The sequence below is a fragment of the Stegodyphus dumicola genome, chromosome 3 (assembly GCF_044657685.1).
Source record: "Stegodyphus dumicola isolate Sdum_Otavi_A_Nest chromosome 3, ASM4465768v1".
Classification (NCBI taxonomy): Eukaryota; Metazoa; Arthropoda; class Arachnida; order Araneae; family Eresidae; genus Stegodyphus; species Stegodyphus dumicola.
The window spans coordinates 91,459,236-91,475,761 of NC_140770.1; the positions used below are offsets into that span (position 1 = coordinate 91,459,236).

At 33.9% G+C, this 16,526-nt stretch overlaps 1 protein-coding gene across 3 annotated transcripts in view; it reads right to left on the reverse strand.

Annotated features, from left to right (window-relative positions):
- LOC118183830 (DNA-directed RNA polymerase III subunit RPC4-like) overlaps positions 1–15,211 on the reverse strand; it is a 33,979-nt gene extending 18,768 nt beyond the window's left edge. The window contains exons 1-3 of one of the 3 annotated variants that reach the window (XM_035353439.2): positions 15,055–15,211; positions 11,916–12,017; positions 5,791–5,892 (exon numbers count right to left, since the gene is read on the reverse strand). In XM_035353439.2, the coding sequence (XP_035209330.1) occupies positions 5,791–5,892; positions 11,916–12,013 (200 nt within the window). In that variant the 5' untranslated portion in view covers positions 12,014–12,017; positions 15,055–15,211. Of the gene's footprint in view, positions 1–5,790; positions 5,893–11,915; positions 12,018–14,901; positions 14,955–15,054 lie in introns of those variants that run through there. The other 2 variants (XM_085813070.1, XM_085813069.1) reach the window with 2 other exon arrangements.
- Positions 15,212–16,526: the final 1,315 nt, after the last annotated feature.

A 16,526-nucleotide genomic window follows, 5' to 3' on the forward strand; every position in this document is an offset into this window, starting at 1 on the left:
TGTATACACAGACAGAAAAGCATTCACACCATTGCATCGTGTCTTCAATTAAATATGTTTGGAAATCATTTGCATTTACTGCCACGAAATCTTCCTATAGTGAATGATGGGATATCTTGAAGATTTGTATTCTGTAAAGTTATCTGGATTATGAGTTGAGAAAATAAGGAAAAAGCATGTTAGTAATTTTTAAATTAATAATTTTATAATGTACATTATGAAACTAACTAATTATTAATTTTATAATGTACATTATGAAACTAACTATTTAAAAGCTTATTTGTAAAGTAACTAAAAATTATTTCAGTGTGTTTCTAAGTAGTCTTCAAGACTGGATTCCACTGAAAATCGGGGGTGGGACATGTGGGCCCCTAAATATCATCTCCTTTAATATAATAATTTCTGTGGCCTGGCAAGCTATTACATGAGTACCAGCAATTACACCAGCAATTTTTGTAACATTTTTTGTATAATAATAATTTTCAAAATAATATAGTTCGTAGCCAAACAGAATACAAATATATTTTAAAAACTCTAATGTAACATTTGTATTATTAGCAAATTTCACATTATCTTTACTAAAACAAATCTGAAAAACTTAGCATATTTTCATTAAATTCAAAATTACAATGCATTGAGCAATTTCAACATGTAGAATTTTAAAACATATGAAAAAATTAGTTTATCCCAAAATACCATATTTTGAAGCACAGTTCATCTAGACCTTTCTTAATTTTGTAATACTATGCCATATACTAACACAAAAGCTATAAATATTTCAAAATTTTCTTTTATCTCTTGTCACAAATTTTGTCTTTTGTACTCAGCCTTTTTTTTTTTTTTTTTTTTTTTTTTTACATTAAATCACATAATACTTTCTTTTCATTTTTAAATACTTTCCCCCTTAGATAATTATTTTTCTACAGAAGATAAAATTTTCCATATCTTCCTTTTACAGGAGTAAATATTATAATTAAGTTGTTAATGACCAATTCTGAGCAACCTGCCTTTCTACTGTTACTAAAGCAGACTTCTTAAGCATTCTTCTCTCACCGAAGACAGTAAATAATCCATTTTTAGTTTTAGCTTTGAAAACCTATATTATGCTCATTAAATATGATACAAAGTACAGGCTTGCACCAAATAAATTCTCAGTGCAACTGATACATTTGAGAAAATATCTTCCAACTTATTTTTATATGTACACTGGAGTGTTCTTAGACAACTTCTGGCAGTTTGTGGAAATACAGGGAATACAATTTCTAATTCTGCAAAAAGATCTGTCACACTTAAATAAACTGACTTTTGTTTCAGAAAACTTAGAAGATTTTCAAGCTTCTTACAATTGCTATTCAGACCTTCCTTAAGCTTCTTAATGTCAGGAGTAACACAGAACTCAATAGAATAATGACTTAATTGTTCAAATCTTTCTCTTTTAATATCTTTTTGATAACTTGTTTTCCCTCAGTAATCTTTCACTCAACTTAACAGCAATGTCCGTTACATTAAAGAAAAAGTTTAAATGTTATCAATTTTCTTCCACTAAAATAGGCTAATACATGTTTTCATAAGAAAACTGCAATTTATAATTTTACATCTAGAGTCACTGAAGTGATCCCTTAATGATAGAACCAATAGCTTTGCTTCTACCATGGCTTTCCCATTTTCTGGAACTTCTAAATTATCTTTGCATTTTTAAGTTTTGCAGTAGCATTTAAGTACATGCCTTCCTGTTGAATTGCCTTATTAACTTGACATGAACAAAAATACTATACCAGATCAAAAAGCACAAAGAAAATTTAAACATTGTGATTTCTTTTAACACATTAGATACCTTTCTAAAATTCTCATCATACTAATGCTGTAGCATCATTCCATCTTTTAACTGGACACGGTAGCATTAATGTTCATCTCTTTTATATTATAACTCAGGAATTTGCATATATGTTCTCTTTGTCATTCTGGCCAATGCACTGACAAAGAACATTTAAAAACATGCTTTGCACTTAACAGTTTGAATATTTTCACTAACTACTGGAAAGCAAGACAGCTAATTGTGTCAAAAGTAAGGCATATAAAAACAAATAAATAATGTAGCTTCCTGAAACAGATAGTAAGTCCCTGTTAGAATTTTCTTTCAATTCTCCTAAGGCAATTTTACATTCTTAAATTTATACTTAATGCCTTAACATTTTCAGTTCTCACCTTCTATCAGATTTCACATAGCTGTTTCAGCACCAACTGCACAACTAGTCACAATTTTCCAGCATTTCACAAATGTAAATTTTTGATACCACACTAAAGAAATTTAGTGCAGTTACTGAAGACTGAACTGCATCACAAATAATGAAATTCATTAAATAAACAGAACAATATTTGTAATGGGCTCTTAATTTTCTTGAATATGTATTTGTATTCCATTCTTGCCAACTTTCATATTAATTCCATTATCATTTATTAATTACTTGACATTATTATTAATTACTTGACCCTGGCAATCTGTGCAAGATATCCAAAGGTCCAATAATAGACAAAGCAGTAATTCAGTAAGATATTTTTCAAAGGCACCTTAAATTTGAAAAAAAAAGAAAAAAAATATTCTTTATGGTAACTGATCTAGAACACTTAATTCTTCAATCCTGCTAACAATATCCCTAGAAATGTTTTTATTTTATTTGAGCATTATTCCAATAAATGATACAAATTAATCCACACTTTCAGTATCTAAAATTCTCCTAAATAATTATAATAATAACATACACTGTCTTCCAAAAGTTCAGTACATGATGCAATTAGCAGTTTTTGAAAGTGTAGTTCAGTGGCTGAAAACTGCTACAGATGCTGATGGCAATATGCTAATGTCATATGATACAGCCAATCACAATACTGTTTGAAAGTATAATAATTATGTAATCATTGCAGATGCTAGTATTCTAAAGTGCTTAGGTTTATTTAAATACTGATATGAAATGTTTTATCAGAGGGCAATTTTTTTATAATATCCGTGCTTCTATAACTGAAAAAAGATGAATGGCAAACATTAAGAGCTAGTGTGCTGTCAACTGCACTGAAGCAGGATAGTCAATCAAAGATACTACTCTTTTGTTTTAACTTTGATTACCCAGTAATTGCTCAGATGAGGAAATTACTCCAAACAAAAATCAAACAGTTGTCCAGAGAAATGTGCTCAGTTATCACCCTTTTTGATGATCAGTATATTGCTACAGTAGCCCCTCAGAATCAACAAGCGACCTCCACAAATGTTACATAGATGGTTGCAGAATCAATTTGTGTGACAATATATTGCAGTACTGTGCACCAAACATTTAACATGCAGAAAACTGTACACCTAAGTAACAAGTGTTTGTGTTCCACTAAAGTACCCAATCCAGAAGGACAAGACTAAAGTGGTGTCATCAACATCTCAATTGGATTGCTTCAGACTGGCACAACTTCTTGTTCACATGAGTCCAAATTTGCCCAGGAATCGGACGATAAGCATGTAAAGGTCTGGAAGGAATAGGACATACGGAATCAGGGCGAATACATATGAAATCAAAATAGATGATCATATGAAATCAAAATGAGACATACATCATCAGACACCATACATTCAGAAGAGGCAGTCTCATGGTATGGGCTGGAATTTCAATGGGATATTACTCCCAGCTGTATATCTTTGAAGATGATTGTGTAACGTTTCTTTACTTTTTTTTTTTTTTTTTTTGGTTGTTGTTGTTGTTGTTCTCGACATTTCTATCACATGGTTAAATTCTGGAAGCTACTGTACTTTAATGCACTATTCTAAATACTGCTTCCATAAAATGTAAAAATAAATAACAAATCTAATTTTTCTGAAATATAAGACTAACATTATTATTTTACATTACTTAAAATGTTTAGGTGTCTTCTCCCCCCCCCAAAGTGCTTTTTCATGATTAATTAATCAATATTTTTATTTGCTAACTATACATACCATTTCCTATGAAAACTGATTTCGTGTGCATCATCAAATCCCCTCGTATATAGCACTTGATTTACAAAATGAAGTTCTAGCAGACATTTAAGAGATGCATATGCATAACTCGAAGAACAAATATAGAAACTGTAAGTTCACTATTTGATCCTTGTTTGCATTATCAGAATAGGCTAACCTGGAGGCATTTCACTTTTATCACTGGCATTACAGAAGCAAATGATGGATTTTTAGAGATCTCATGGATCTTGGCAACACCAGTGAAAATCATGTCTGGAGACCCCACTTTCATGCCATTATATGTAAAGGAACAACAGAATAACATACACAGTGGTAAAATACTAAGCATTCTGCCAAACAAAAGACTTTTGTTATCAGTTTTTTAATCATATTACCAATTGAACCACAAATATAGCAATGCATTATTCTCTTCTAATTTTATTACATTGTTATTTTTTAATTGGAATTTCAGTGCAGGTAAGATTTAAAAAAAAAAAAATTAAAGAACAGAAGTACTGTTTCAGAGGCAAAATCAGCATATTTATTAATATTTATGTAAGATGGAGGCTTCTCTGAAGCTTGAAGTCCTCACAACTGAGAGTGTTGCCAAAGCCCTGAACCACAGTACATTGTTGACAGAAAAGAAAAAGAAAAAATTAATCATGTCAATAGTTTAAAAACAGCTAGCAATTTATAAAAATATAAGCAACTATAATGAAAGATTAATAATATTTTCACAATATTTGCTAAATATATATGACTAACTGTCATGCATGACTGTATTTTTAAAACATGTTGATGGCATATCATATTCAATATAACAGTGTAAGCTAATCAGAAGCATTTCTCTGGCCCCTCCTTTTTTCAAAGTAAATGTGGATGCAGAACTAACACTGATTAATATTTGCTTTACAAAGTTCTGCTAATTCATAGAGATGAATTCCATTATTTATACCTGAATTTCTTAACACTGGTCACTATTCCATGCGAATAATCAGCAATGCAGATGAGTTTTTTTAATTAAATTTAATTAATTGATCTTCATTCAAATAAGTAGATTCAGGGTTTGACAGATTACGGCACTTGATACAATTTTCGATCATAAAAGCAGGATATCTGAATACCAAATGTATGCAAACCCAAAATAACATAACCCTGATTAACAGAAAAGTAATGATGAAGGAACTGACCTTGTGACATTATACTTGGGCAGAAATAAAAAGATGGAAATTATGAATGGCAATGTTATGAGAAAAAAGAGCGAAAAAAGCAGCATTGTGGATATTATAAACTATTATATTGTGGATATTATAAACTTGCCAACATATATTTAGTACAGATATCTAAAAATAATTTAAATGCATATTTTATTAAACAGCACTCAGCATATTAAAATATTTTAATTTTGCATTAATATTTTGTATTAATTGATTCTTACATATGAGAATGAAGAGAATATTAAATCTCTTCTTATAAGTATACAGTTTAAAACATATTTGCATTATTTTATTTCCCTTCATTAAGCTAAATAAATGCATCCTACAATTATTTGGCCCACAAGTGGTAAAGTCACTGACCACTAGTAGTTTGATCCGGGGTTCGAATCTAGGTAAACAAGTTGGCAGCACGGGCAATTTTGTGGTTTTCCCCATGTGTCACAAGTATAAGAGCCAGTTTTCTTAGAAAGTTCTCCACAATGGCATCTCCCTTAGGCAAATGGCCTCATGTGCTTTGTGTAATCAAATACACTACTATGCCTACAACTATCTAATTTTCATGAACAGTATGAATTATTTAACTGCTTACACACTTACACAAGTGGTTTCTTTTCTCTTCGGACAGGAATATTTGGTACAAAAGTCCTTTTAGGCTGAGCTCCTAGCATCAGATCTCTAGGGCTCCTAATTGATGGCAATCTGAAATAAAGTAATAAAAATATAAGAAATTATCTTTAAATACACTGGTTATCATAAATTAAGAAAAAATCACGATTATTGAAAAAGTTACATGTAGAATTTAATGAAACTTACCCACAATATATACAACACATAGTAAGATATCAAATAACATAAAAAATAATTACCAGACAAATATGGTAATATAGAAATTAGCACATGTATAAAATGAGCAAATCAAAGGTGTCAGTTTGCTATAGGAAAAGTACCTTCAATATGGAATATGATCCCCTCTAGAAGTAATACAGAGATATGTGATGCTTTCAATTATGTGGTCTATCAGTTCCATAGGAAACGAGAGCCATTGCTCTCGCAAAGCAATTGCAAGCATGACAAGGGTCTGAGGAGGCAGATTGAGAGCAGCTAGAAGTCTCCCTAAAGCATCCCAAACGTGCTCGATAGGATTCAGCCACTCCATGCGCATAATTGTTTCCTGTTGAAGATAATTATCTATGATGCGAGCCCTGTGTGGTCTTGCGTTGTTGTCCTGTAACAGGAAAGCATCACCTATTGCCCTGGCATATGGACACACATAAACATCAAGGATGTCATCTCTATAAATCTGAGTATTCACAGTTCCCCTTAGAAAGACATGGAGGTCTGTGCGTCCACCCAAAGAGATGCCACCCCAAACATAGACACTGCCCCTTCCGTATGCATCTCTTTCACGGATGTTTGACAGAGGATAATGGGTTCTAGGTTTTCTTCATATCAAATAACGCCTACTAGCGCTTTCTAGACTAAACCTGGACTCATCCATAAAGAGAACCGCCCTCCATTGATCAGGTGTCCAGTGGACATGTTGTCGTGCCCACTGAAAACGGTCTCTCCTATGGCGTGACGTGAGCGACACTCAAATGGCTGGTTGCCTCGCATACAGACCACCTTCGTGAAGCCTTCTACGCACAGTTGACGTTGACGCGAACCTTCCGGTGGCTGCAGCAAGGGAGGATCTAAGAAGAGTCGGAGTAGTGGTTCTATTCCTGCATGCACATAATGTCAAATATCGGTCATCGGCGCTCGTCGTTGCAGTTGCCCACTGAAAACAGTCTCTCCTATGGCGTGACGTGAGCGGCACTCAAATGGTTGGTTGCCTCACATACAGACCACCTTCGTGAAGCCTTCTACGCACAGTTGATGTTGACGCGAACCTTCCGGTGGCTGCAGCAAGGGAGGATCTAAGAAGAGTCGGAGTAGCAGTTCTATTCCTGCATTCACATAATGTCAAATATCGGTCATCGGCGCTCGCCGTTGCAGTTGGCCGTCCTAGGCTGAACCTCCTAGATGCCGAATCTGTGGTTTGAAATTGCCTCCAAAGTCTATGAACCACAGAAGGACTTACATTTAGCCATCCGGCCACTTCTCTTTGACTTTGTCCTGCCTCCAGTCTCCCAATGGCTCTCCATCGTAGTTCTGCAGGCAAATGATGCCTGGAGGTCATTGTTACGAATTGGCTATCTCGGATTTCTGATGTCACTGTCACAGTGAAATATGTGGACTTGCTCTCAAACATGGACTTTTATGCTCCTCGCAGATGACATATTCCGAAAGCAGTGCCACTAATTTACATATTGCAGTTTTACTCAGCATTTTTTAATTGGCAACATATTCAAATTTTACATGGTTTGGCTTATTTTTGAGGGAGTTATCGTTATTTTTGTGATTTTTCTTTAATTTATGACAACCAGTGTAGTATAAAAACACATTAAATTAAAATATTAAAATTACTTTAAACTAATTTCCTAATTCCATTCCTTAATTAAAAAAAATAATAAAATAAGGATTCTTTTTAAAAAAAGGTAAATATCTTATTATGGATGTTTATTGCTTTTTTCAATTTTATTGGTTCAATGCTCTTTTATGGAATACTTAATGCACTGTCATTTTCGAAATAGCTGTTGCCTTTCACATATTGGTTTGGCAAAAACTTATATGCCAAAAAGATGCCAACTTTGTGGATAATCAGAAAGTACCAACCATTTTTTTGAAAAAAGAAAATATGTTAACATATGTAATGTTCAGAGCTAATATAGAACTGTTTAAAAAATTTCTTTCACTACACTATCTGCCAATAAGTATTTGGACACCTGTGACAGAAAAGAAAAACAAAATGTATTCATATCCAGTAGTTGTTAGAGCCTCTACGAGCAGTAATTACAGCCTCAACCCTTCACGGCATGCCTTCCACAAATGCTTGTGTGATAACTACTGGTATTTTCTTCTACTCAACTTGGAGCAGACATGCAATTTCCTTCACCAATGTTCGACGATTGTTGCACACCTTAATTTGAGGATCTAACTTGTTCCGGAAGTTATCAATACGGTTCAGTTCTGGGCTCTGGGCATGCCAGTCCTTTCAGTCAACCCCATAGTCACCATATCAATCCACGGAGGACCTCGCAATATTACAGCTGGTATTGTTGTCCTGAAAGTAACATGGGTCCAACTTGTAAAACTGCTACAACATAGGAAGCATGCTGCCATTCTATGAATTTGGACCAAGAGTCCCAGCCCATATCAGAAGAAACACCCTTGGATCATAATTCCACCTCTACTGAACTTTACCATGGCATAACATATTCTGGTAGGAGACATTCTCCAAGCAGATGCCAAACTCAGACCCTGCCATCCGAAAGGTGGATGGTGAAACTTGCTTTATTTATCGCCACCCAATAATGGCGATCCTGGCGACTAGATCCACATCAGTTTCAACGGAGCACTCGTAGATTAGGCTTTTCATATAGCCCCACAGGAAAAGTCCAAATACGAGAGATTTGGTGATCTTGCTGGCCAAGCTATGAGATCACCTTGACCAATTCACTGCCCACGGAACTTTGCATCTAAAGTATTCCATACATCTCAGCTGAAGTGTGCAGGTGCACCATCTTGCTGGAACCACATTCTCGACTTGATGGGGAGTATTGGAATAGGATGCAGCACCTCTTGTACAAATGTGTGATACTATTCACCATCCAGATGATGTGGCAGGAGTTATGGGTCAATCAAATGATCACGGAGGATCCTGCCCAAACATTTATGGAGAACTGCCATTGGAACGAATGACGACATGTGGCATGCAGGTTCACAGAAGCTCATGTGTGTAATTTGTGGGTATTAAAAACATCCTCATAGATAAAAGTGCACTTGTACATGAACAGAACATGTGTACTGATATCCAGACCAACGTGCAAAATCGACATGTTGCTGGTAACAATGCTTGTATCTTCTGTGTATGATAGGGGTGCATTCCTTCCTCCTGCAGCATATGACAAACCATCATTTGGGACACATTTACAGCACAGAAAACTGCTCGCGTGCTACATCCCGGTTGATCTTTCATCCTACGGAGAATGTCTCCTTCAAGTTGCAGTGTCCTGACGCTCCTTACATGCTCTGCCTCTTGCTTGGCTGCAGTGAAGGATCCCATTTCACATGGCTGCCAATTCAAATGCTTGAACGTTTTCCGATCTGGAGCTCGCCTCATTAGAAATTGGTCCTGGTAAAGTCTCTATGATTGAATTGGACTCCCGTCCACTGCACCATACATGAATTGCATATCGGCCATTTCATGCTTTGTGTAAGAAGCCAACCTCTTGGCCATCCACAGTAGAAAATGCCACTAAGTGCGAGGACCGGCACTTTCATACCATTTACAACGCCACCTAGCTGCTACCCCTAAAGTTCTGCCCATTTGTTCAGATTCGCCCTGTATTATTACAGATTTAGATCGCCCTGCAGATTCACCCAATCAATACCCTAAGTCCTTAGAAAGAGAAAATAAAATGCAAAGTTCTTAAGCAATGCCATCTGATGACCTTCTATATGTTGAAAACATAAAAGTAATTATTTTAATAGTGGACTTAACCCACAAAGTTAGACTCATCATCTTATAGGCTTATATACTTTCCTCAGTTTCATGCTGCTGCTTATTAAACACTGCTCCTGATTGTTTCTCAAGATCATGTGTTCAGTGTTCTTTCCAGAAGCCATGTCCTCTGAACCCAGGTTGCCTATTCCGTCTCTAGCAGAACTTACTCTTGTGCCGACTAGATAACCTTTTAATGAAGTAGTGACATTCTTGAGGCAAAATTGCTCCTTTTTTCTAAATTCTCTTAGCACACTACCTGAGGAATTTTCAACCTCTCAGACCCCTTCATGTGATCAACTGAAACAATTGAAAATAGCTACTACGAATTAGCAACTGCATGGCAGTTTTAATGCAGGTATTTAAGTATACCCATTTAATGCATTATCATTGGCCACTGTGCAATTCCTTAGCCAGCAGTGACAATCTGAGCTAGCCAGGAGAAAAATCAGTTTTGTGACACACCTGCTCTATTTTTACTATTTCCTAGAGTTAAAAAAAAAAAATTTAAAAAAATCTGCCGGTCTGGAGATTATTTCGCTTATTGGATGTCCAGATTTTGGACTTTATATCATACTTATATCTAGCAAATGACGTGAAAAGTTTAGATTAACAGAAAAAAGCTATAAGCACAAAAGACCATACATTAAGATCAAATTTTCTTGCTGAATTAGAGAAAACAATCAACTACTATTTTCATTATGTATATTTATTGATACAATTTAATTATATAATTATACTTTAAGCCTAATTACAGAGGCTGTTCGCACATTTTTTAGACGATTTTTGTAAGCGGTAATAAAAAATCATTTAATGCAAAAGAAGTAATTGCAACTGTACTATGTTTTTAAAAGTCAAAATTATCGTCTGTGGCTTGGAAGTTTTGTTTTTATTCAAAATGGCGAATTTAACAAAGCAGTGGTTCGAAGGCTACACTTACGCTCTTTCCGAAGAGAAATATGCATACTCCGTTATCCAAAAGCGATGTGAGAGTCATGGTTTTGTGATATTTAAAGCGTCGATAGGTAATATAATCAACATGAAAGGAAAAAAAATGTCAAATTGGAGCCTCAAGTGGGACGAAAATTCCAAACAATTATCCAAGGAAAAACGGACATCTTCGACTATTGCAAAGCTTACGTTGTTTAACGTGACAAGAAAATCCCCTTAGTCAAGGGGCAGTTGCAAAATTATTAAAATGCTTGGTGTCCACTGTAAACAAAATGATAAACGTTGATTTAAATCTTAAGAAAGCGAAAAAATGCAATGTGCATCGTCTTCTTCCAAAGCATATCGCTCAGAATTCTATATGAGAAACACTTTTCCAAAGAAAAATGGAAAACAATTATCACAATAGATGAAGCATGGGTGTATTTAAATGACTGTAACAAAAAAGGAGCCATTTATTATCAGAAAAAGGGAGAAAAAAAATTTAAGTACATGGTTCAAAGAATCGAAAGAAAGCTTTTCTAAGGGATTCATGATTGTTGCTGGTTTTTCTTATAATGGCAAGTTAAAAATAAAGAGAGTGCAAAAAAATGTCAAGATTAACTCCAAATACTATCAGTAACATATTTTATCGCCAATTTTTCTGAATGAAATACCCTCGCTTTACCCACAGTGCCATCAATCTGTGAGACTCCATCAGGACAAAGCTAGCAGTCACACATCAAAATCCACTGTAAATTTCCTAAACGAAATGGAACAAAAACTGATATCAAGGCCATACCCTTCACTGATGTCCCTACTAAATCTCCCGATGTGTCACCTATGAATTTTTGTGCTTTCGGACTTTTAAAAACTGCATTATCCAAACGTTGTCCCAAAATCCTAACAGGACTCTGGAAAGCTGTTCGGGAGGAATGGGATAGAATACCTCTTCTGCCACTTCAAAAGGCATTATTATCCTGGAAATTGCGATGTTGAAAGATAGTTAAAAATAAGGGAAGTCAAATAGAACATTTAAAACATAAGAATTTTATGTAATTTAGTTTTGTGAATACAATATACATCGTCTAAAAAATGTGTGAACAGCCTCTGTAAGTACAATAAAACAAAATACTATAAGGCAAAAAAATACAAAAAAATATTAGAATATTTTTAGTTTCTCAATGCTCACCTAGTATTGCGGCTGATAGGTAAGCCTTTAATTCCAATTGCACCTCTTGGTATATTACTGAGGTCGGGTTTCTTATCCTCACCAGGTTGCTCAGACATATTTCTGTCGGAAAAAAAAAAAAAAGAATATTTTCATGCTTAAAAAATTCAGATTAGAGTAGAGAGAAAGGTATCCCTTGTATTATTGCGAAGTTGTTGTTTCATTTATGATAGGCTGAATAGCTGAATTTTATAGAAACCCTATTATGACATAATTGGTTGCATGATTGCAGTAAATTCGTAAGGGCTTGTGTGTGTGTTGGTTAGGAAGTATATTGCTTATTTTGTGGTTTAGATGGAAAAAGGGCAGAATGTGGTAAGATTAATTTGAAGTTTCTGTATGATTTGGAAAGAAAGGGGAAAAGAGCATTACTTGACTGGTGTGTAAATAAAGGTTTACTTAGTAGTCATTATCAGGTGTACTGTTTGTAGAAACGTTGCTACGGAGAATATTTTTTACTCTTATGGCTGATCTTTGGAATATGGTAACTGGTAGTTTGGCGACATTTTGGAGGCGATAAAGGTTACTACCTAGGACTTTGGTAATAATGTGAGAAGTACTTAGTTCCGATTATGTATTATTTTGTATGAGGGAAATGAGAGATCATGAGATATGTCATGTGACATTAATGGATGAATTACAGTTCTTTAATTGGAAAAAAGGGGAATTTGGAAAACTGTAGTACTATATTATTTTGTATTAAGCTTCATTGTGTGTTGTGTGAAATAGTGGAAGTGTGCGTGCCACGTAATGAAGATTCTGAAGATTAGGTAAGTTAGTATTTTTAATCATTTGAGGATATTATTTTTATGCATTGTTCTAAATGTAAGGAGTAAATAAATTAATATGATATTATTGGAAAATTGTTATTAGCAATGATTTAGTTTAAAGTAATTAGGATTGTAATCTAATTTTTATTAATTTAATGTATAAACTTATTTAAAGTAGTGTTTTTTAATTTAATTATATTTTAATTTAATGATCATGATTTTGTGAGTTATATGTTTGTAGTATTTTGGAATACGTTTGAGTATTTTCATGCATTTTCGTGAAATTTTTCTAATTTATGAGAAAAAAGCAGTGTACATGGATATAGTGAAGAGTGTGCGCAATGCCATTTTTGTGCAATTCTGGGATTTTTTTTAAGTAAAAATAAGTCACTGTGTACATGGTTTAGTGATATTTTAATTAAATGATAGTTATTTTGTGAATTTTATGTTTGTAGGAATTTGGTATATGTTTCAGTTGAAGTAAACGTGCATGGAAGTAATTTAAATATTTGACACTAAGTATTTGTAACCATTTGTAATGTTTGCGGTATGAATTCGTTGTTGACATTTATAATATAATAGGTAATTTAGAGGTAAAAGTTTTTGGATATTTTAATTTATTTTATACGTAGAAATGTTCATCCTTGGAAAGGGTATATACTTTTTCGGGTAATTTTTCAGTAAATCAGGTAATTTCATATATGTGCTTTTTACCGAGTTTAAAGATTCACAGAATTTTTTTTGCATTTTCGGGCAAATTTTTGTAATTTATGAGAAAATAGCAGTGTAGATGTATAAAGTTAAGAGTGTGTGCAATGCCATTTTTGAGCAATTCTGGAATTTTTTTTAAGTAAAAATAAGTCGACGTGTAAATGGTTTATGTGTATGTGCTATTCTGAAAAACGCGCAAGGAGTTTGCGATTGTGCACTTTTTCCCAATTTTGCAGTTAATATTTGTCATGATTAAGCAGTTTTGTTACATAAAATTTCTAGCATAAGTGTAATTCGGATAGTAGATTGTTGGAAAAAGTGTTCAGTAAATAAAAAGAAAAGAAACATGTCTTTACTTCGTGAAGACAAAATGGCGGCGAAAAAAATATAGAGGGTTGCTGTCGCCAAATTTTCGCCAAGTTACCATAATCCAAAGATCAACCACTCTTATTTTGTGAATTTATGTGCCGGCATCAGTTTACAGACTCTAGCTCAGATAATTTTAGGAGGTTTTTGAATGCTGTTACGGAATTTTGTTTGACTGAAGACGTGTTAATTCGTAAATAAAAAAAGTGGAAAGATAAATTTCCTTTTTTATATTATTCCATTGTTTGATTTAAAATGTAGTTTATTAAGATTATATATTTTTTTGTTGGCTGCTCCTTTGACTTTTAAAGTGAATATAGTTTAATGTGTACATGGACAAAAGGAGTGCTCAAAGCCTAGTTCGTGCAATTCTCTGGTGTTTTTTTATGTGAAAATAGGTTGATGTGTACATGGATAAAGTCAAGGGAGTGCGTAATGCTATTTTTGTGCAATTCTGGGATTTTTTTTTTTTTTTTTTTTAAGTGAAAATAGGTCGACGTGTACATGGATGCCGAATTTTTGGTGAAAAGGAAAAAAAAAACGACAGAAAGAAATATAATGTACAAAATGAATACAACTCCTCTAACACTTCATATGACCTCTGAAAATAAATACTATTGCATCGCTTTTTCTTCTGCAGAATTGGAATATTACAACAGTTGAGTTCCAGACAAACACCGTAATATTTAAAACCAACAAAGTAGAATTTCATTATTTTAGGCCATTTGCCCACAATGACCTCTCTATAATATTGCTCTTAATTTAAATAACTCTTATTAGTTGAGAATATTTGCGCATATCTTTTCATAAAGCTGACTTCAAAATACTCTCTAAGGTTGAAAAAACCAGATTTAATAAGCAAATAATAATTCTAATTCGCACACTAAACTACATTGAGATGATATGAAATTGATGATTTGAAATTTTCTGAGATTTGACTTTGAGATGATTTAAAAATTATAAAATTTGTGAATTTTGTTTAGTTTAAAGACACTGAGTTTTTAATTCTTTTTAAATTTTATTTTTTACTTTAACCTCATACGCATTTACAGCATAAACGCAAGTAACAGAAAAAGTTTCTAACGACATGCATTACGTACTTTCATCCAGAAAGAGAATAACCCTAACTCACTATTTCAGTGGGGTGATCATTTCATCTTTATACTTAATTTGACCATTTATAAATGATAAAATAACATATTTGGCGCTTGAATGCTTCAAATGCATAACTTGGGATAAGAAAAGATACTTGCCGAAAATAGGGGAATAAAATACCAGTATCCAAGGCAGAATTAAGAATAATAAAAGTGGTCACTCAAAAGTTTGATCAAAATATAAACATTCATAAAAAGTACGTGGAGTTAATATTGCCAGATTTCTCTTCAACAAACAGCGATTTAAACAAGTTGCCAAATTTCTATATGCTAAAATGTTGGCTTATTTAAGTTTTGACCCATTTATCATGAGATTGTGTCCTTAGGGAGAAAGAAAGCACTGGTTCGAACTGGTCTATAAGCCATAAATAACACCTAGTAGAAAAATACATTTTTGACTGCCCATTTCAGCAGTGCCCTATCTTTTGGCTAATAATGAGCCACCAATTTACAATGTGATGTCTAGTCCTTTTACTGTATTTTTAATAGTTATATCAAGAGTCTCCAATGCTTGAAAGATGTGATAGTATTTGTTTATAGAGCATTATTTTAAGTTTTAATATTTTGGCAACATTGATATTTTCTAAAATTGAAATTCTAAATTCTATCGTAGTTATATGAGAACTGAATAATATGAGATTATAGTATAGTTAGTTATACGAGAATATCTGAAATAATATTTTCACAAGCATACATATAATGTTTCAATACTTGGGTTTTCAAAGCAGAAAAAGTTGTAAAATAATACACATCCAGAAATAAGTGTCCAAGTAGCTAGTTATCTGATACATATGTAGATCATATGAGCAGGAATATGATATATTAATATATATATAAAATTGGATCGAAAAGTAATTGCCCTGCGTTTTTGCAATAGACGCACATTACTCGACTTTTAATGCTAATTTAGAAATATATAACAGAACTAAATTAGCAATCAGATATCAAACAAATATAAACACATCTTAATCCCGTTTCTCCCCATGTATTTTCCTTTTCTCCCTAGCACCTATTCCTCACATGATAATTACTTCCGTCAACATTCGAGCTTGTGCCGTCATACGAGAAGGTTGTTTTTCATCTTGCCTGTTGCTCCCGCTCGAATTTTCGTCTGCGTCGCTTCTCCCTTGTGGATCACACCTACCTTCCAGCATCACACCTGCCGTTCTACTCGTTTTGGATTACAGCTGCTGTCCCTGCTTCTCGGCAAGTAAACTCGTTGGATCTCTTTCTCTTATAACTCGTTTGTTCTCTCCAAGTCGCGGCGTCAACTGCGGCCAGAGGTCTAGCGAGAAATTCAGTTGCGAGGCTACTGAGACGTTTCGAGTCTTCTAGTAGAGTAGATTGCAACTTCTTTTACTCTTTTCTTCTTGCGCATGACATCTTGTGCTGATGTCAGGTCGAAATTGCAGTTAGACCCCGCGCTTGCGCATACAACGAACATGGAGGATTCAGCACACTCACATGAAACTTCTGATCATGACTACACGAAATCCTTAGCAGATCCTCAGTTTATTCACATCCTCAGTCACAAGATAACTTTATCGAATAATGCTAACTCCACAAGGCAA